This window comes from Felis catus, chromosome F1, assembly GCF_018350175.1.
Source record: "Felis catus isolate Fca126 chromosome F1, F.catus_Fca126_mat1.0, whole genome shotgun sequence".
Taxonomy (NCBI): Eukaryota; Metazoa; Chordata; class Mammalia; order Carnivora; family Felidae; genus Felis; species Felis catus.
This window is the reverse complement of record NC_058384.1, coordinates 67,812,484-67,834,115: the sequence shown is the minus strand read 5'-3', so window position 1 is coordinate 67,834,115 and position 21,632 is coordinate 67,812,484. Positions and strand designations below refer to the sequence as shown.

At 49.5% G+C, this 21,632-nt stretch overlaps 1 protein-coding gene across 9 annotated transcripts in view; it reads right to left on the bottom strand.

Moving 5' to 3' along the window:
* Positions 1-21,632, bottom strand: part of ASH1L (ASH1 like histone lysine methyltransferase) — a 196,213-nt gene continuing 174,581 nt past the window's right edge. For 5 of the 9 annotated variants that reach the window (XM_045048735.1, XM_045048734.1, XM_045048738.1 and 2 more), the window contains 17 exons: positions 19,078-19,186; positions 18,506-18,670; positions 18,253-18,347; positions 16,228-16,385; positions 14,970-15,122; positions 11,811-11,865; positions 11,596-11,728; positions 10,041-10,289; positions 9,100-9,186; positions 8,203-8,293; positions 7,052-7,190; positions 6,782-6,954; positions 5,462-5,628; positions 4,004-4,044; positions 2,776-3,077; positions 2,355-2,442; positions 1-2,030 (listed from right to left, as the gene is read on the bottom strand). In XM_045048735.1, the coding sequence (XP_044904670.1) occupies positions 1,994-2,030; positions 2,355-2,442; positions 2,776-3,077; positions 4,004-4,044; positions 5,462-5,628; positions 6,782-6,954; positions 7,052-7,190; positions 8,203-8,293; positions 9,100-9,186; positions 10,041-10,289; positions 11,596-11,728; positions 11,811-11,865; positions 14,970-15,122; positions 16,228-16,385; positions 18,253-18,347; positions 18,506-18,670; positions 19,078-19,186 (2,242 nt within the window). In that variant the 3' untranslated portion in view covers positions 1-1,993. Of the gene's footprint in view, positions 2,443-2,775; positions 3,078-4,003; positions 4,045-5,461; positions 5,629-6,781; positions 6,955-7,051; positions 7,191-8,202; positions 8,294-9,099; positions 9,187-10,040; positions 10,290-11,595; positions 11,729-11,810; positions 11,866-12,048; positions 12,098-14,969; positions 15,123-16,227; positions 16,386-18,252; positions 18,348-18,505; positions 18,671-19,077; positions 19,187-21,632 lie in introns of those variants that run through there. The other 4 variants (XM_045048736.1, XM_045048739.1, XM_045048737.1 and 1 more) reach the window with 3 other exon arrangements.

Sequence of the window (21,632 nt, the reverse complement as noted above, 5' to 3'; positions counted from 1 at the left end):
TTGTTAGGAAAAGTTTTTTCCATTTAATACTAGACTTTCAAGGATTGAGATGCAAGCTTTTTCTGCAATTACATCCAATGTTAAAATTGGTAATACATAATTTACAAAGATTAACATCAAAACAATCATCTATTTAGATATGCTTTTGTAAAAAGGAAATATATTAGCAGCATTTATATTTTCCGCAATCACACGGCCTACAGACATGCAGACTAACTCTGGATCTATTCGCAGCGATGTAGTGCGTTGCCCCGCATTTCAAACACCAAAACCCGCCTGGCAGCTAGGGGGTTCTTTTTATTTCATTATTATAAAATAACCGAAAAATAAAAAAAGGCATTAATTTCTACACCAGTAAGAAAAAACAAGTTTTTGCACTTACCTAACATTTGATTGTCTAAAAAACATTTCAGTTTTTAGTCTTTCAACAAAAGAAAGATAAAATGACAGAGCGTAGTGTCTTTTGCTTCTGTTCTCACATTTTACAAAGTTTTTTTCTTTTTTCGTCTTTTTTAAAATTTTAGTGTTTAACACTATCCAAGGAAATATTGAATCTTAATCTCTTTCTTGTCATTTTCCTGCTTCTGACTAAAAGGAGACCCCCCCCCAAAGTGCCCCGATTTCCCACCTCCCTCCCACCCAGCTCCCTGCAACGAAAACCAAAGGAAGCCACTAAACCGGGCCTTGGACATGCGACGTTCCCAGCTCCACACGCGAGCACCTCACACCCAGGTCTTGTCGTAACGTACAGTGCCTCTCTACAGTAAGAAAATACTCCAAACTAGTTTCTTAATTCTCTTTTTTCTTTAATAAAATATTTATTCTGCTTTTTCTCTGCTCAAGGGGATCTTTGGCTTCCCCTGTCTCTTTTGTTTTGTTTTTTTTTTTTTCTGTTTTTGTTTTTTTTTTTTTCCTCAAGATTGACACAGAAAGGAGAAAAAGAAAAAAAGATTGAATGGAATGGAAGGTGTCCATGTTTCTACCTAAACAAGTCAGAGCGTTGTCATCGGGGGAGATGTGCAGCTAGGACAGCGTTGGTCCGGGACTGGAGAAAAGTAATGGGACGGGGTTACTACTGTATTGCTTCCTAGTCACGCGGCAGATATATATATATATATATACATACATACATACATATATATATACACACACAACTTGGCACATTTAAAAACCATCTTTTCTCTTATAAGAACATCTAAAACGTATATGCATATGTATGTCTGAGAAGATAACAAAGCAAAGCTTTTTAAATTTCGTTTTTAAAGAGACAGTATCGTCTGGGAAGTTCTGGCCAAGAGATTGGGAAGGAAGCAGACGCCCGTGCCCTCCCCCCTGTGCTGTCGTCAGGAGGGCGGAGGACCCAGGCCGGCGGGTGGGCAAGCACGGTCTCTAAGAGGTGGACACTGAAAACTGTACAATGAGGAAAACAGGAGTAGTGTTTTCAGTCGCTAATGTACACTCACAACAAATACTCTGCTAGGCGAACACTGCTCAACAGTCTGTGTAGTGACTTTGGGGGGCGGTTTAGGGTCCACGCGTACGGAGGTTTTACGACGAGGCTATTCTGAGACGCACGTCCGTTCGCGGCACAGCAGACGCCCGAGAGCCACAGCGCGCGAACGGCACAGGTGAGGCGCTGGCGGGGGCCTGGCCTTCTCGTTAGAAAAAGATAGGTTGGGCAGGTTATGAAGTTAAAACAAAAATCATCACAATGAGTTCTGTGCCCTGCTGACCCCATGGGGGCCTTCCCTAGTCCGTGGTTACATTCTGGGGGGCGAGAGGGAGGGAAAAGGGCCGCAGATACAAGTGCTTTGACTTGTCAATTCACGTTTTACTTGGACCTGATTGGACGAGGAGAAACTTTCCCAGTCAAGGATCCATCTGGAAAGAGGCCCCAGCAGCTGTTTCTGTTGTAGGTCTCTAGGGTAGCTCCTGGAGCCCACAGAGAACGGACGCCCGGGGCGGGTAGGGACCCCCTCCCGCCGACGGGGAGTTACACCTGGGGACAGGAAGCAGCTTCGCAGCAGTGCCTGTGGAGTCAGAGGATGACACAGAGAGACCCAAGCTGGAGGGAGAGGCGAGTGCTATAAAAGTACCAAGACTCTGGCCGCCCCCCGGTGTGCGCTGTCCTCCTCCCATCTCGAACCCTCAGGGCGAAGCAATGGAGAGGAAAACAAGTTAAACGGGAGTGTTTATACAGGCGCCTTCCTCTCCCCCTCCACTAGCTCCAAGGTTTATTAAGTACCTGATGCCAATGACACGGCCCCTTCCCACCCCTGTCTACACTCGGAACAAGAGGCAGGACTGTTAGCTCCACTGACGGCGGATGCCTGACCTCCTCCCCTGAGGCTCACTTCCGGAAGCTGCTCTCTGGGATGAACAAAGTGCGTCTTCGGAGCTTCCTGCCGGATCCTTCCTCCAGCAGGTAGGTCACGTCGATGGCTGAAAACAGAACCAAGGAGGCTCATCGAATCCCCGCCCCCCACTCCTCCCTCCACATCTGAGCTGGAGGGAGGGCACTGGAGCCCAGGGACTCCTTTTCCAGCCTGTGAACGCGCTGGGCCTTGCTTGGGAGGGAAGTTCTCCGGGGGACCGTCTCCGCACCCGCAGATCCATTCCCGACACGCAACAGGATGCGGGCCCGCAAAAGAACCGCGAGGTTTTCACAGGATACTCTCCGTTCCGGGCAAGTAATCGTAAGCTGTTCTTTTCCATTCTTTCCGCACTCATTTCCCCTTTCTCTTAAACCCGAGACATGAGCCTGACTCTTCTTACCATTTTTTCCGGGGATTTTGTCCAGGAGACTGAGCAAGATCTGGTTGAGTCGTTCCCGCTGGCTGTGCCGTCGCTCCTCAGGGGTACAGGCAGGCGCCGGCTCCGGACTGCTCTCCTCCGCCTTCTTCTCGCCTTCGCTCGCTTCTGCGGCGGCCCCCTCCCGCTCCGGCTCCTCCAGGCCGGGCATCTCCTCAGCGGCTTGCTCCTGGCTGGCCAGGACCTCTTCAATCAAGGGCAGAGCATCGTCCTCCTGGCCCAGGTCTTTTAGGGGCGGCTTTGGACGCTCAGACTTCCAGGAGGACCTGGGAGGCAGAGGTGGGAATTTAGACTAAGGCTGAGGAGGGCACTGGGGAGGGAAGGGGAGCAGAGGGGAGGTGGGGGTGGGGCGGTGGGGAGGCACCTCAGGTGGCTTCAGACCCTGAGTCTAGCTCTTGGAGTCTTGGCGCTGGCTGTGACTTTATTATTATTTGCACAAATCACCACCTTTCTCTGAAATCTGTTTTCTAATTATAAAATACAATTTCCTTCTTTCAGGAAATCCAAGGAATCCACACACTGTACCAGAGCTGGTAACACTGCTTAGCTAGTTCTGACTGCGTCGTGAGCATAGCGAGGTTTGGCCCAGCGCCGTGAGGCCCACAGTCCGACTCCAGTAAGACTTCATATGGAGCATTTCCTTTCCCGTACCCGCCCCCCCCATGTGCGGTCTAGGATGTCCCCCTCAGGGGAAGCCATGACGTCGGTACAGTGGGCGGCAGGCCACCATTCAACAGAAAAGGAAACTGAAGGAAGGCCTCTGGTGCCCCTTCTCCCAGAACAAGCATCTCGTGCACAAAACCAGGACAAATCAGAGCCACATGCGCACAGTGCTTGGCAAAACCCTGCACTTGCAGAGGCTTGACAGCACGCCCTTGACTGAGGTCCCAGGAACCGAACACCTCGGGTAATGAGAAAAGCTCGCAGAAACCTTGAAAAGGGACTTTTCTGAATCTGTCTAGAGTTCTGTCCCAAATCTTCTCCTTCTCTATTCCTGTTCCTCGTGAGCCTCCCTCCCTGCCCTGACTCCAGCTCTGTGACGAGACCGTGCCTCCTGTCACCTAGGCCCTCCCCTGGGCCACCCTGTCAGAGGTTCCCTATCCTCAGGTATGGCTGAGCGGGTGGATGGCGGTCCCCTTGCCCAAGCCGTGGGCCGCCTCCTACAGGCCCCTCACGTCCCCATGGGACTCACCGCCCTCCGTTCCTCTTGTAGTTGTCTGGGACGTAATGCGGCTGCAAAGAAAGGGAAGTGGTAAGTCTATGGCAGAGGCTGGCGAAGCTGGACCAGGCAGCCCGGGGCCAACTCAGGACAAGGAGCGGGAGGGGGGCGGCTAAGGAAACAGGAAGAAAACACAGGGCTGAGGCCCTCACTGGGTGAGGGCCGGGCGGCTGGGTCTTAAGGTCTGAAGTTCAGTACTTCCATCAGTCTGTAGGCTACAGTGGTTTTGGGGTCTCGTGAGCCCGCGACGACAGTACGAGGGACGGACTCCCAGTCCTGTCTGTCCCATCCTGATGTTTAAGTAGTGAAAGTTGGGGCTTCAAAGCTAACCTGTGAGCTGTTGCCCGAGCAAGCAAGACCAAAGAAGTCTAGATGAGAGGCGGGCAGAATATAAAATACTGTTCAGAGGTATCCAAAAACAAGAATAGGAGAAGCAGGGGCATGAATGCTTGCTTTCTGGCTAGACGGTTTCTAACCATTCTAGGAGGATGGCCATGGTTTTGGACAAGCCCACAGAAAGCAGGGTCAAGGATGAGGAGCTTAGTCCTGGGTCTCATTTTATTTTTTTTTTTTTTTTTTTTTAATTTTTTTTTTTTCAACGTTTATTTATTTTTGGGACAGAGAGAGACAGAGCACGAACGGGCGAGGGGCAGAGAGAGAGGGAGACACAGAATAGGAAACAGGCTCCAGGCTCTGAGCCATCAGCCCAGAGCCCGACGCGGGGCTCGAACTCACAGACCGCGAGATCGTGACCTGGCTGAAGTCGGACGCTTAACCGACTGCGCCACCCAGGCGCCCCCTGGGTCTCATTTTAGTAGGTAGATGGGGGGACAACCAAAGCCTCTGTGGGAAGATGAATGGCACAAAATAACCGTATGGAGGAGGAGTATGTTCACGACAGTGAAAGAAAAAACACAGGAGAAAGGCAGAAAATGGAAATGTTAACAACTCCATTATTTTCTGGGCAGTGGGATAATGTACAACTTTTTCTTAATGCTTCTGTAGTTTTCACATTTTATATAATGATGGTGTCTTACATTTGCAATGCAGAGATACAAGGAAAAACCACTGAATTGTTTTCACTGACGTTTTCTCTGGGTTTGCTAATTCTACTTCTTAAAATTATGGATGTGAAAAACACAACAAAAAACTACCATGGGGGCTCAAGGGCTAAGATTGTAAAGAGGTGAGAAAGAAAAAAGAGGGAAACCCGACTGTAACACGGAAGCCAACAACTCCTGAGAAACAGCCCACGGCAGGAAATGCAGAAGAAATGTAGAAATGTATTTATACTGTTTAGAAATCCCAACTGCCCGGCTCCCGCAGTCCGGGACAGAGGAACAAGATGAGGAAGCAGGCTCCCCACCCTATGGAGCGGCACGCGTGAGCTGCGCGGCCTGGACACAGACAGGTAGAAGGACGGAGACTCACCGAGAAATCTCTTTTGGGAGTGAGCTTCTTGGGGAAGTGGTCAAAGGCGTAGGGCTTGGTGCAGACGGGATAGCGGTTCCGGTGGATCTTGTAAAACAGGTGTGCGGACTTGTCGAGCCGATAGTCACAGATGTACACGTCCTGCTCCTTCACCCCTTTGGGTCTCCCTAGGAGTTCAAATACTGCTAAAGAACCCTCCTGTCTCCCTCCCTTCTCCCCGAGCTGCCCAGAGATGACACCACACCACTGGGAGGGCAGCGGGACCGTGAAGAGGGGACGCTATGGCAATTCTGAGAGGCATCTGGTGACTGCAGAAGGAAGGAGAGTCCCCAGATGGGCGCGTGTGTGGGTGTGTGACAGGGCGGGAAGGTACCAGACGGGCAGCTTATTCAGGTGCTGCAGGAATGTGGGAGCACAGCCACCGGGATGACGGAGAAGACAGAGCAGAGTGTGGGGACGTCAGCAGAGAAGAAGGGCAGGTATAAAGGTGTAAAGGAAGGGAGCACATCTGGAAACAAACATTTTATTTAGTAAATATTTATTTACGTTAAGTCCTCTCTATGCCCCATGTGGGGCTTAAACTCATGACCCCAACTGAGCCCGCCGGGTGCCCCTGGAAATAAACACTTCAAACCGGGGACACGGTCCCCAGAACCATGGGCCCCAAGCAGCCAACGCTGCTATGATACCAAGAAGGTGAGGCAACCGAGCGCCTGGAAGAGACAGGTGAGCACGTGGGAGCTCACACCGGGAGCCCAATTGGCCCAAGTGCTCGTAGAGTGTCATTTCGCTTCATCTTCACAGAATGCTGTGACAGGGGCTAGCCCCTACTTCCGGGAGATTAAGTGACTGCCCGAGGATGCACAAGTAACAAGTGGTGGGGCTGGGATTTGAGAATGGACTGACTCCACAGCCTACATTGTTGGCCATGGAGCTCATAAAAGCATTGCACTTTTCTGGTTGGATGGTTTAATGTCCAGAGTTGCTGATGGCCCTGGGGACTCTGGAGTGGGCGGGTGAAAGAACATACCTTCCAACAGTACTAATGGGATGCTGAGCACGCGATATTAAGGAAGAAATGTTAACTAAGTAAGTAAAAGGCGGGGGCGGGGGGGGGGGCGGGGGGCGGGGCTAGGAATTAACAGCCACTGAGTACCAAGCACTAGGTAAAAGAAAGAAACGATGTAACGTTCAGCTCTCCCAAGCTTCACAGCTAGCCTGAGGACTCTTTTCATCACAAGGAGACAAGAATGGAGTGGCAGCTGCAGATTGAGGAACAGGGGACAGAAGGTCATTTCTTCGGCAGCTCGAGTCACTCACCTTTGCAATATGTGTAAAGGTCCAGTACACAGCAGGTCCCCACCACGGCCTCCAAGGGAATGATCTCGTACAGCGGCACCCGAAACAGCTCGTTGTGATAGAAGCGGCGAGAGGGGGAGTGGTGGGTCTCGTGGGGGCGGAAATAGTGGTGACCAAAGGCAAACCGCTCCTCTCTAGGGCAGAGAGAGGGTCAGGGTCAGTCAACTGGCAAGACCCTGGCAAGTATTCAGCTCTTTGCTGGAAGGAGACAGTGAAGACCTCAACACCTACTTTTCATTCTTCCAAAGCTTCTCAATGCGAAAGATGTCAAGTTTGTCTCGATTGATGTGTGACAACAGTCGGTAGGACTGGCGGACGGGGTGGCCGTCAGGGGTGCGCCGGCTGTCCCGCATCAAATACACACAGTCGCCTGGAAGGCACAGGAGAGGTTAGATGAGGCCAGCATGAGCTCTGCCAGGCGTCCACTGGTCCCACCCAGGTCCACCCAGGAGAACGTAAAATCTAAACAACGGGTACAGAGAGCACGGCCGCAGTCTCGCGGGGAAGATCATCCATGCTAGACTGTGAGGACACCACGAGGGAGCGTGCCCAGCTCTTGGATCCTGTTGTGTTTGTCCCAAGTCCTAAAACCAGCTTTGTGACAGCCTTGTCTCTCCAGATTCACTTTATTTTGTGGAGGGGAAATGTATGAAGCTGAAGGACTAAAGGAAATAAAACCTATACTGTTGACCCTTGAAACAACATGGCTTGAACGGCACAGGGTTGACTTAATGCAGATTTTTTTTTTTTTTTTTTTGGATAAATATGGTACAGGACTGTAGATGTACTGTAAAAACCTTCCTTACGATTTTCTTAACATTGTTTTCCTCTAGCTTTATTGTAAGCATGAAGTATATAAATACATGTAACATACAAAATATAGGTTAGTGGGCTATGTTATCAGTAAGGAAGGCTCTGGTCAACAAAAAGCGATTAGTAGAGTTCTTGGGGAGTCAAAAGTTAATGTGGATTTTTTAGGGGCGTCTGGGTGGCTCAGTCAATGAAGTGTCCGACTCTTGATTTTGGCTCAGGTCACAGTCTCATCGTTCACGGGTTTGAGCCCTGAGTCGGGCTCTGCGCTGGGTGTGGAGCCTGCTTGAGATTCTCTCCCCCCCGCCCCCCCCCCCCCCCCCCCACTCTCTGCCCCTCCCCAGCTTGCGCTCTCTCTCAAAATAAATAAAGTAACTTAAAAAAAAAACAAACAAAAGGTCATACGTGGATTTTTGACTGCATGGGGCGGGGGGAGGCTGGTGCCCCTAAACCTGCTGTGTTCCAGGGTCAGCTGTATTCTGTGGCCACGCAAGGCTGTGTGGTGACAGTGCTGTGTGGACGGCAGACAGTCCTGCTGCGAGGAAAGGTGGGGCCAGCTCACGTGTACGCACCTTGACGAAGCAACAGGTCATCTCGGAGCAAACAGATGAAGTAGACACAGCCGGGCTGGGCGTAGTGGGGCCGAGGGGTCATGGGTACCTCCTGATAAGGACGAAAAGCCAATGGGTCAGGGCCGTGACTGCCACGTCCCGCCTACTGGTCTCCATTCTAACCCTACTGGACCGGGAAAGCGAAGGCCGTGCGTTCTCGACTGACCGCATGGAGCACAGCTTGTGCGGCTGCCCTGGGCCCCACGGGAGCGGGACAGCGCGTGAGGGGGACACTCGCAGTGTCACAGTGATGCAGGGAAGCTGCTGGCATTTAGAACCCACGTGCCGGGGAAGCCAGACATTCTGCAGTGCGTCCCTCGCAGCACGGAAATGCCGCTCTAAATGACGACACTGCCGCGAAGACGTTCTGCCCACAACACTTCCCTTTACAGAGGAGCCCTGCCCGAGACCGCATGCACACACAGAGCAGAACAAGACGAACACCCACCTGGTAACGTGGGAGAGTCACTCAACCCACCGCCTCCCCCGGAAAGTGGACGGAGACTAACCCTGTGGACTCGGACTCCATGCTCTTTTCACTTAAACGCTACTTAACCTAAGTGGTATTTAGAGTACTGAGCTTGGACTTCACAAGTACTTTTTTCATGGAGAGCAGACAGTGTTTATAGAGCACCATTCCTTCCGCAGGTTTCTAAGTGTTTTATTTCCTCTTTGACCACACACTTGAGAAAGGAAAGGGCGGAACTGTTACCCTCAGGGTAAACTGTAAGAACCTGAGGCCCAGAGAGGTTGGGTAACTTATCAAAGGAAAGTCAGTGCATCAGGAGCACGGCAGGTAGGAGGCCACGCGTGGACTCTCCCGCTTGCCGATCAGACTGTCACCAGAGGGCAGCTTACTCTGTCCACAGGCCTCGGGTCACACTGCTCACAGAGGTAGTGCTCCACGTCTGAGTTCACCCCCATACAGTCACAGTGCTGCCACACCTGTGGGGACAAAGTGCGGTTGGGAGGGGGCCTTACACTTACTGAGAAGGGCCGGGGGCAAAGAATAACGAAACGAAACAGTGGCACAGGGTGAAGTCAAACAGGAACTAAGGGATGTGAATGTGTGTGAACATACATGTACCGATCGCTTTAGGACACACACGCACCCGGGCAAATAAAATGTGGAGCTGGACAGAGAACAGAGGGACGTAGGGTTATAGAAGCAAACTACTTACTGAGTAGCACACAGCCGTGACCCGGCTGCTGCGGAGGCCTTAGTCACACAATGTTTCTTTTTCTTTTTTTAAAGTTTTTATTTATTTTTGAGAGAGTGAGAAAGAGAGAGAGAGAAGGGCAGAGGAAAGAGAGAGAGAGAGAGAGAGAGAGAGAGAGAGAGAGAGAGAATCCCTAGCAGGCTCCATGCTGTCAGCACAGAGCCCGACGCGGGGCTGGATCCCACAGACCGTGACATCATGACCTGAGCCGAAGTCAAGAGTCCGGCGTTTGACGGACCGAGCCCCCCAGGTGCCCCGCACAGCGTTTCTCCGTGCTGTGGCCTAATCCCGGGCTCCCGACCACCCTGTGTGTCACTCGTGGCCCCCTTCCCATCTGGTAAGGTGGCAAGTGCGGAACCTCGCTGTGCCTGCGTCAGGGCCACAGAGGGCAGCGCTGCTCTGCGCGGCTCCTTCCCACACAATCCCTGGGTCCGGCCTCCCCAAGACCCGTGCAGGGGGATGGAGAGGTGGGAGAGGTGGGAAAGCGGGAAGGATAACGGGAAAGAGGAAGAAGACAGGAGAAAGGTCATCTGGGAGCAGCGAGGGCCGAGGCCCCAGCCTGTGTCCCCCGGGGCTCACCATGCACTTGTCACACTGGATCATGAGGCCTTCGTCCTTGTGCAGGCCGCACACACAGCGGATGACGTCGTCGTCCTTCTCGTGCACGTTCTCCTTCTCGGAGACGGAGGCCTCGCTGCCGTCTGCCTCACTCGCCGTCTCTCCCACGATCTCGTCGATCTGGGCCGACGCCTCGTGCCGGGCGTTGTAGTAGGTCTTCCGCAGGCGGCAGACATCTCTCCCGATGGGGGATTTACGCCCGTAGTACTTCTGAAGAGAGCAAAGAAACGCGTGTGCTCTTGTCAGCAGGGCTCAAGCGTGTACCTGGAGGGGGCGGCTGGCTGGCTGTCAGCACAGCTTCGAGTCCTCTCCTCGGGGCCGGGAGGCAGAGCCCTGTGGTGGGCAAAGAGCTCCCTTCGGACAAACCTGAGGAGGCAGGAGGAGTTTCATCCTCCCGCTCTGGTTAACAGACTTCCAATACCATCAAATATCAACTAACATGAATTCAAGTCAGAATCTGCAAGACGGTTTCCCATTCACGCCGCCGCCGCCACCCGCCTCGGCCACAGGCCTCACTGCGCATCAGGGGGCAAACACAGCAGCTGTCGTGGGGGCAGCGGGCAGAGCCCGTACTCTGTCCTGCACCTGCACGTGCCGGGGACGGAGCCGTGAGCTCTGCATACGCATGGGTTTCAGCAGAAAGCATATTGTAATTCCAGACCGAGCTATCTATCTCCTACCCATCTTTCTCTCGTTTCTGCCTTCCACCTTGGTTCTTCCCTTACCTCGCAGCCCCTTGTTCTTCCTGGTCCTTCCCAAGGTATTTTAAAATCACCGAGAATCCTCCTCATCCCTACGTACCCTACAATACTCCATCCTCTCCTTTAAATCAGGTCGAGGTCACCTTCTCTTCAATGAGCATCGGCTATTCTACAACCGTTGGTCTAACACCCCTCAATCCCATCCGTAAGATTTAGTTTGATTTACTGTACTGTACATATTTCTGTGTATTTCACATACACTTAGTGTCTTGAGGAAAGAAACTACAGACAACCTAAGTGTGGTAAGGTAATACGTATTATGTGATACAAACATTCAATACTAAATTAGGTTTTTACAAAAATTTTTTTTTTGGGAGTATAATTTAACCTTCCGTTCTGGTCACATCAGTGTCGTTATTACACAAGACTCTACAATACTGAGTACGCTGTAACCCTTTCCCAGAGGGTATTCAATAAAAACTGTTGCCTTTCGGGGCGCCTGGGTAGCTCAGTCGGTTGAGCATCCGACTCCTGATTTTGGATCAGGTCGTGATCCTGGGGTTGTGGGGATCCAGCCCCAAATTGGGCTCTGTGCTGACAGGCCTGCGTGGGACTCTCTCTCTCTCTCTCTCTGCCCCTCCCCTGCTCTGGAGTGCGCGCTCTCTCTTTCCCTCTCTCAAAAAAAAAAAAAAAAAAAAAAAATTGTTGCATTTTGTAGCCAGAAATATAGTTTGGTAAAAGAGGGTAAAAATCTTTAACTTCTGGAAAAGTTCTCTTCAAAACTGTGAATGCACATCTGAAGTCTGGGGAAATACCTCAGCATTCCGAAAGACCTTGAGCATGTCGGCGTCAAAAGCCTCCACGGTCTTGTAGTGGCCGGTGAGGATGCGCCTCTCTACGGTGGCCAGGTCCAGGGGGTCAGAGATCTTCTCGTAATAATCAGCGTTCCTGGGACACAAAGCCAGGGCATCAGTCCGCTGCGCTCGGCACCCATCTACAACTCAGATGATTCCCCAATTTGTGAACTTACTTTTTCTTCGGGGGGAGGCTCAGAAGGGGCGCGGCCAGGGCTTGTCGGGAAGGATCTGCAGAGAAGGCAAGGTTTCAGGGCTACATGATGCAAGAGAGGCCAGTACTAACTGCGGGCCAAAAACGTAGGATCCCCAAAATTAAAAGTTAGGAGGGAAAAATCCAAGTGTGTTTTGAGGGTGGCCATGGACATTTCAGGAATGGGGGCACCGAGGCAGGGAAGATCCCCTCGGGATTACCTGGAATGTGAAGATGAGGGAGATGTGCCTGAAATGCCACACCTGTTAGCTGGATAAGGAGAACAACCTTCTATGAGGAGTGAGAGATGGGAAATTATCACAGCAGAGCCAGCTGCTCAGGGCAACTCCCCGCTCGCCACGTTTTACTCACGCAAAGAACGTCTTACCCCCAAATATTTTCTAGTTCCTGTCAATGGCCCGCTGTTAATATTACTCTGTTGGTGTGGATTCAAATAAATTCCAGATAGTGAATAATTTGGTAGTGTAAATATTTCCTGGAATCAGTTTCCTCATAACACGGTTTCTCCAGATCATGAAAACAGAATTCAACCTGTGGGGCTGCTACCTACCTTACCCACTTTCTTTTTAAAAATTCTACTTTGTTACTGAAGACTCGTTACCACAGAACGCTGTCTTGGTTCCAGGCGTGCAACATGTGATCTGATGATGCCACACGCCACCTGTTGCTCACAGGTGGCCACACACGTCATCGCAGGACTACGGGCTACCCTCCCTGGGGGGCTACCCTCCCTGGGGGGCTACCCTCCCTGGGGGGCTACCCTCCCTGGGCCGCAGTCTTTAGCCCCTGGACTTACTTATCTCACAACTGCAAATCTTAATCTCTTTTATCTATTTCACCCATCTTCCCCCACCCTCTCCCTCCAGCAACCTCCAGTTTGTTCTCTGTATTTAAGAATCTATTTATTTGCTCGTTTTGCTTTTTAGATTCCACACACAAGTGAAATCTCTGACTTATGTCACTAAACATAATGCCCTGTTAAGTCCATCTATGTTGTCACAAACAGCAAGGTTTCCTTCTTTTTAATGGCCAAGTAATATTCCACCGTGTGTGTTTACGACATCATCCTTATCCACTCATTCATGGGTGGACGCTTGGGCTGCTCCCACATCCTGGCCCTTCTAAATAATGCTACAAAAAACACAGGGACACATCTATCTTTTTTACTTAGAATTTTCGTTTGGAGTAAATGCCAGTAGTGTGATTACTGGGTCATATGGTATTACTAGCTATTTACTTTTTCTATTTCCATCTTTAATTTTTGAGGGACTTTCATTCACCACCTTTCTTTCTAGCAACTACTAAAGAGAAAAAAACCTGTTGTCTCCTGCCCAGAAGGTGGGGACATGCAGACACGCTGGCTGCAGACTCACATCCCAACAGGCAGGGCTGGCTGGCAACGGGGGTGTGACTTTTTGGGGATGGAAACAGAACAGGTGCCACAACACTAAATCTTAGGACAGGTTGGTCCCCCTTTCTTCTCTATATCCTTAGGTTAACAAAACTGCAAAGAGCCACTAAAACATGGAGCTAAGGAATGGACTGAGAAAAGAGAGGGAAAGCGAAGTTCCTCAGAATCTACCGAGACAGAGGGAGAAATAGGCCCAAACTGATAACAAAAAGCTGCAAGTATTTGTCAAACTCTCTCCTTTTACTTATTTTTTTGAGGGAGAGTGCTCACAAGAGTGGAGGGCAGTGGGGGAGTTGGGAGGGAAGGAGAGAGGGAGAGGGGGAGAAGGGGAGAGACAGGGAAGGATGGGGAGAGGGAGAGGGAGAGAGGGAGGGAGAGGGAGAGAGGGAGGGAGGGAGAGGGAGAGAGGGAGGGAGGGAGAGGGAGAGAGGGAGGGAGGGAGAGGGAGAGAGGGAGGGAGGGAGAGGGAGGGAGGGAGGGAGGGAGGGAGGGAGGGAGAGGGAGAGAGAGGGAGAGGGAGAGGGAGAGAGAGAGAGAGAGAGAGAGGGAGAGAGAGAGAGAGGGAGAGAGAGAGAGAGAGAGAGAGGGAGAGAGGGAGAGAGGGAGAGAGGGAGAGAGGGAGAGAGGGAGAGAGGGAGAGAGGGAGAGAGAGAGAGAGGGAGAGAGAGAGAGAGAGAGGGGGGGGGGAGAGAGAGAGAGAGAGAGAGAGAGAGAGAGAGAGAGAGAGAGAGAATATGAATCCCAAGCAGGCTCCACATCTAGCACAGAGCCCAACGAGGGGCTCAATCTAATGACAGTGAGAACATGACCCGAGCCAAAATCAAGTTGGCCGCTTAACCAAATCAGCCACCCAGATGTCCCTAAAATCTTTCATTCTAAACATCTCCAAATTTCCTGGTCAGAAAAAGTCACGAATGTTACCAAACTACCTTCCCCAAGTTAAAAACTCTCCTTCCCCACGGTCGCCCCCAACACATACTCAAAAGAGGTCTTGAAAGAGGAAAGATGTGATAAAAGTGTTTGCCTGAAAATGCTTTTAAAGTAATTTTCTTGCAACTTTATGTCCTTTTCCTTAATGTGGGGGCCAGGGCCTGTGAACTCTCCAAAATACATGCAAAGTTATACATTTTTCTGGGGAAAGAGTCCACAGCTTTTATTAGACTCTCAAAGGTCTTTTGGTCAATCAAAAAAGCTTAAGGGGGCACCTGGCAGGCTCAGTTGGTGGAGCTGCGGGTCTCGATCTCAGGGGTGTGAGTTCAAGCCCCAAGTAGAGATTACTTAAAAAAAAAAAAAAAAAAAAGTTGAAAAAACAAGGTTAAGAAACACTGATGTTGTCTGTTCACAACACCCTTCTCCTTGAATTGCTAATCCACTGTGTCATTCAGGAATATTACATCCAAGACAGAGACTGGTCCTTTCTGTTCTACAGCTAAGACATGTGATTCCTGAATGTAGTCCTTAGCTGTGGTAGAATTCCAATAAATACCAAGGATTGACAGAGGCGATCAAGGAACGAGACCCTGTCAGCACTCCCCAAAGACGAAAGCCACTCCTATGAATTCTACACTCTGACCAGGAAGAGTGAAGTCACCTCCTGAACCCCTAGCCCTGAACGTCCATTGTTCTTGATCTTGGGTGTCTCGGGTGAGGGTAAGAGACAGGATTTGTGCAGGAAGAGGAGGAGAGAGCCTTCGGGGTGGACGTGGTCACCTTTGTAGGAGATGATGCCGTCACAGATCTCTTTGAAGATCTGGGCAAGGCGGGCTGCCCGCGCCACCTCAATGTTCTCCTCAGCTGCTGCCAGCCGTCGCGTTCGAACAGATCGTGCTGTCTGCAGGGCGGAGAACTGGGTCATGAAGACATCTGCAAGGGTCAAGTGAAAATCAGTTCCCCCACAGATTCTTGCCGTTTGCTCTATTGTCCTTGAAGCGGTCAGATAGATTAGTGATCACGAAGTTCTTTGTCCCCTTCTTAAAGAATGTCAGGAAACACGAGTTAGAGGGGCCTGATCTCAGTGGCCAGATGCTGTACAGAACAGCAGCTGCAAACTCTGTGCTTCAAAATGGGTCTGTGTTTGAATGCTGGCTGCCCTACTTCCTAGCTGTGTGATTTTGGGTGAGTTACTCGCACTCTGTGTCTCAGCTTCTTGGCTGCAACGTGGGAATAGTGGTAGGGCTTCCCTCATGAGAGAACTGTGCAGACTGAGATAGCGCTCTTAGTGTGTTTAGCTCAGGGCTTGACCCGTAACAAAGACTCAGGAAGTAATTACTATTATCAGAAGATCTGACCTAAGTGGGACGTAAGTTCAGAGAACTGATGCCAATCAAATTATTGACAGGATAGAAGGCAAATTTCTAAATCTGTCTCGTTCCCCCACACACCATGCATAATGTGTCTACTTTTTGAGGGAAAGAAAGATTCAAAGAGGAGCGTGAGCTTTTGAACAGTATTTCTACCTAGGAAGGGTGCTTGGAGAGGCCAGTTTCTCTGTTTTCAGTCTGTTCTGGACGACAGACCTGAACTCAGGAGTGCTGTTAGGTTATTCGCTCAAGAAGCATAAAGGAATCTCAAGGTCTGTGTGTAGAACGCTCATCTGAACATGGGGGAAAGTCTTCAAGTTCACACTGCTGTCACCGTCTCCCGCGCTCGGCGTCACTATGTGCCGTGTGCAAGCTATTCTCCGGGCAGGAAGGGAGACAGAAGACCCACTGCCTATCACAAGTCTGGGAACGCTCAGGCTGCGGGCAAGTGTTTGGGAAGCTGGTGAGGGGGTGTCTTCCTATCCCCCAGGGCACGGACTCGTGGCTGAGATTGACGGGTGCTTGTATGCTTGTATGCTGTGGACCGATGCTTGTATGTTGGGGTCTTAACTTTTTTGGTGTAGACTGAAAAGAATCTTTGAACACAACGCTGGAAAGGAGCTGCAGGGATCCCTTTGCGACCGTGTCACGGGACGAACAGGCCTTACCGGACTTGATGTTCCCGTCATCTCGGCAGACGCTGTTCCAGCGCGTACACAGCGATGCTGAGTGAACATCCTCGCTGGCGGGCTTTACCTCCTCCTGTTTCTGCCGGATCTTCTCCCAGTTCCGGACCAAGAACACATGATGCTTTAACACAAAATTCCTGTAAGCAAGGAAGGAAGTTCCTTTATTCATTTAATAAGCATTTATTACATGTCTACTCTACATAAGCCACTATTAAGATGATATAAATGAATAATTATCAGCTAATTCAGCTATTATAAAAATAATTATATATGGGGACACATAATTCAGTTTTGCATCCTGGCTTTTTTTTCCCCATATAAAACATTCATATAAGAAAATATATACATTTTTAAAGTAGGCTTCATGCCCAGTGCGTGCCCAACATGGGGCTTGAACTCATGACACAGAGATCAAGACCTGAGCTGAGATCAAGAGTTGGACGCTTAACCGACTGAACCACCCAGGTGTCCCAAAACATTCCCCTGTATTATTTACAAGTATCTCGCGAAATACCACTGAAAAGCTGCAAAACTTCTACTGATTGCGACAGCCTGACTGGAAGGCAGAGATTTACAAAGTGCGTGCACAAATTCTAAATGAAGCCACCAAAATGCAGCATGGGCTCAGGATTCGCTGTTACAGGGAGAACTGGACTGGGAGGTAAAGGCAGGCATTTACAACAGACACACCAGGCAGACTGTGTTAGGTGAAGTGCCTCCACGTAGACCTCGAAGTTTAGACGAGTCAGGTGTATCTTGAAGAGCTTTGTGAAGGCATCAGTAGATGCCTGGGTTCCACGTCTGAAAATTACGGTTTAAGTGGTCTGACGGTGGCCCGGGCGGCACGGATCTCAGAAGTTCCCTGGGCTAATATGCGGCCAAAGCAGAAAACCACCTGACTGGATCATCTCTGTTTTACTGAGGTTTAAAATTTCTATGACTTTAAGTGATACAGGATGAAAGGGGCTAAAATTACAGTGAAGTTATAAACAAGGATGAACTTTTTTTTTTTTTAATTTTTAAAATTTTTAACGTTTATTTATTTTTGAGACAGAGAGAGACAGAGCATGAACGGGGGAGGGGCAGAGAGAGAGGGAGACACAGAATCGGAAGCAGGCTCCAGGCTCTGAGCCATCAGCCCAGAGCCCGACGCGGGGCTCGAACTCCCAGACCGTGAGATCGTGACCTGGCTGAAGTCGGACGCTTAACCGACTGCGCCATCCAGGCGCCCCAAGGATGAACTTTCTAAGATACTGGAGCGTACGGTCACAGAAGACGTAGAATACGTCCCAGGACAATTTGAAACCCAGGACGTACCTATCTCCTTCGCTTCCTTCTGACACGGACAAACCTCCCCTGAATACAGGGAAGAGCGTAAATGACCCTAAAGACCCTTTTCACTGCTCTATTACTGTATCAACAAAGCAGGGAACCTTGACCTTTTCTGTGCCGTGGTTCCTCTGGCAGGCTGGTGAAGCCCATGTGACCCTTCTCTGAACAAAGTTTTAAAGTATTTAAACATTTTAAATTAATAAGCAGTTTTTAATTTGTAACACACAGGATTAAACGGAAACCAAATAGTCAGTTTTCAGAATATTAAAAAACCCCTGAAACTGTGATACAGAAATAAACGTTCCTTTTTCCCCACATGACAAGATCCAGTGGTAGGTTTCACCGGCACAGCAACCTCGAGGGAGAGAGCACGTAAACGACACTTTGACATGTCCGTGACAACTGTGACAAGCGATGAAAATGTGAACGTTAAGTCGTGGAAGCTGCGACTACTACACGCACTGTTTGCCTACCATCATATTTGACGGAAATGCTAAATTTCAGTTAGAAATTCAGAAAAACAAAGACAATCCCCCCCCGCCCCAAATTTATATATCCTGACTCTCGGCTGGAGACCTCGTGCACGAAAGAAATGATTTAACCACACAGATGTTTCTTAATTTTCTGAATCGACAAGCAAATCACACAAAGGTAAGAAGAGCTCCTTTTTACCTTTCTCGATTAGACATCGGCTTCATTTGTAACTGGGGGGTCAACCTTGTGGGAGCGTTGATGTTTTCACTGGGCTCTTCGGAGAGGTGGCCTCTCTGAAAGTGGATCAGATGCGGGAAGGGAAGGACCCATGAGAAATCCCCTTGCAGAATGTTAGAGCCGCTGTAAGGGGCTGCCCCTCCGCCGTCCCCTTCCCGCCAGTAAGCGCCTCTAAGCAGTTGTTCGGGGAAAGAGCCAGGAGATCATGACTCACCCTTTTCTTCAGCTTGTGCTTAGACTTCCTCTTCTCCTTTGACCGTCCAGACTTCTTGTGAGTGGCCACAGGCTGGCTGCTTTTGCTGCCGGTGAGCCCGTTCATGCGCTGACTCTTGCCCCCGATGATCCCTCGACACTTCTCAAAGCCACACTTGCACAGTTGCTTTGAAAGGAAAGAGAAGAGAACTCTCGGCTGCCAGTTCACTTACAAGTTCAAACAGAAGTCCCGAGCACCTGGGCACCCAACAGTGTGAATCAGGACATTTTCATACAGAGGAAAATAACTGAGGAGAAACTTAATGTGTTTCCATGGAAAGGAAAGATTAAAATTTGGGAAAACTTCTTCACTAGGCAAGTTAAGAACTGACCGAGGACCAAACACGACCGGGCAGTCTCTTTCTAGTTCCGAGACCAGGGAGAGCCGGCAAGGGGGTCGGTGAGTGGGGTGAGAACCACCGTCTCCAATTCACTTCACAGCGGCCGTACGTCAATGCCGTCTACAGAAGGCGGTGTCGGGGACGGCGCTGTGAGGACGCTCAACCTCCCTCTTGATGGACTCGTGATGCTCACCTGCTTTTCAACGTTAAAGGAATGGAAGTTGTAATCGTAGGTGAGCTCGGTACCAGCTGGCATGTCTTTAAGAGCATACAGTCCGATCCGGTACACTCCATTGACAGACCTAGAGAAAAGGACAGGGTTAAAGGCAGAGAGCCTTTGTTTTCTTTTTTAGAGTTTATTTCTTTATTTTGAGAGAAAGACAGCGGAGTGGGGGAGTGGCAGAGAGAGAGAAGCCCAAGCGGGCTCTGCTGGGTCAGCGCAGAGCCTACTGTGGGGGCTCGAACCCCACAAAGCTGCAAGATCATGACCTGAGCCGGAACCAAGAGTTGGGACACTTAACGGACTGAGCCACCCAGGTGCCCCTGAAGGTAGAGATTCTTAATACCTTGCCTAAACCCTAGAAAAACGGGTATGCTGATTTCAAATGTGCCTTTGTTTCTGTGTCCAATTACCCAGGTTTCCTGGCCAGACTCTGCAGTATAATATCTCGCTTCCATTCTGTCCAGCCTGTGTAACACTGCCAGATTAATAGTCCTCAGTCAGCTTTCTGGAAAACACGGACCATGCTGTCAGTGAGAATAGGTCTTAACGTTTCCTGCTTGATATTCAAAGTCCCTCTAAAACGTGGTGTAGGTCTACTTATTAAGTAAATTATTTCTTATGGTTAATCTGTAAAACTTCTAGTTCCTACTGATCTCCAGCTTTCTCGCCTATACAGGAGTCGCTCTTTGGTTCTATTCTATGTAACTTACTAATGATCTACCACGTACTATTCTAGATGCTTTATGTAATAATCATAGCTATCACTTGAGTGATTGTTAAATTAATTACAACATCTTGCTGTACTTATTTAATCCTCCCAACAACAGTATTAAAAACACACTATTATTAGGGGTGCTGGGTGGCTCAGTCGGTTGGGTGTCCGACTTCAGCTCAGGTCATGGTCTCACGGTTCGTGAGTTCGAGCCCTGCGTCTGGCTCTGTGCTGACACCTCGGAGCCTGGAGCCTGGTTCCCATTCTGTGTCTCCCTCTCTGTCTGCCCCTTCCCCACTCACGCTCTGTCTCTGTCTCTCTCAAAACTAAATAAACATTAAAAAAAATTTTTTTTAAAAGACACTATTATTAGACAGTATTATGGCCCCCATTTTCTAAATGAGGAAGCTGAGGCAGAGAGGTTAAGTAACTTATCGGAAGTCACACAGCTAATAACCGAGGGAATCGAACTGTTTTATTGATTGATTGATTGATTGATTGGAACACAAACAGGGGAGGAGCAGAGACAGACAGGGAGAGAGAGAATCCCAAGCAGGCTCTGCACTGTCAATGTGGAGCCAGATGCGGGGCTCAAACTCACGAACCTCGAGATCTTGACCTGAGCTGAAGTTGGATGCTTAACCAACTGGTCACCCAGGTATCCCGAAAGTTTATTTTTTAATTTTTATTATTTTCAAAAATAATTTTTTTAATGTTTATTTTTGAGAGAGAGAGACAGATGCACAGAGTGTGAGCAGGGGAGGGACAGAAAGACAGGGAGACATAGAATCTGAAGCAGACTCCAGGCTCTGAGCTGTCAGCACAGAGCCCGATGTGAGGCTCGAACTCATGAACTTTGAGATTATAATCTGAGCTGAAATCGGATGCTTAACTGACTGAGCGACCCAGGCACCCCCAAAATTTTTTTAAAAGTAATTTCTATACCGGACATGGGACTTGAACTCACAACCCCAAGATCAACACGCACATGTGCAGGCTCTTCTGACTGAGCCAGCCAGATGCCCCTATAAATACTGCTGAATTTTATCAAATGTTTTTTCTGTTGCTCCTGTTGGGATGATACATGATTTTTTGCCTTTATTCTGTTAATGTAGTTAAGTTACACTGATTGTGAATGTGCAACCAGCCAACCAACCTCTCATTCCTGGAGTAAACCCCACACAGTCGTGATGTATTAACCTTCTTATATACTGCTAGAGCTGATTTGCTAAAATTTTATTTTTTTTGCTAACATTTAAATCAGGATTTTTGTGTCTGTGTTCATGGGAGATACTGGCCTATATTTTTTCTCTTTTAACATTGTCGTTAGGTTTTGGATGAAGGTTATACTAGCCTTATGAAATACAAGAGTTTATAGGATATCGGTAGTAGAGACATTATTTCTTCTTTAAGAATATGTAAGAATCAGGGGTGCCTGGGTGGCTCAGTCGGTTAAGCGGCCGACTTTGGCTCAGGTCATGATCTCACGGTTCGTGGGTTCGAGCCCCGCGTCGGGCTCTGTGCTGACAGCTCAGGGCCTGGAGCCTGTTTCGGATTCTGTGTCTCCCTCTCTCTCTGCCCCTCCCCCACTTGCACTCTGTCTCTGTCTCAAAAATAAATAAACATTAAAAAAAAAAAAAAAAGAATATGTAAGAATCAGGGGCACCTGGGTGGCTCGGTCGGTTAAGCATCCGACTTTGGTCCAGGTCATGATCTCATGGTCCGTGAATTCAAGCCCCGCGTCAGGCTCTGTGCTAGCAGCCCTGAGCCTGGAGCCTGCTTCAGATTCTGTGTCTCCCTCTTTCTCTCTGCC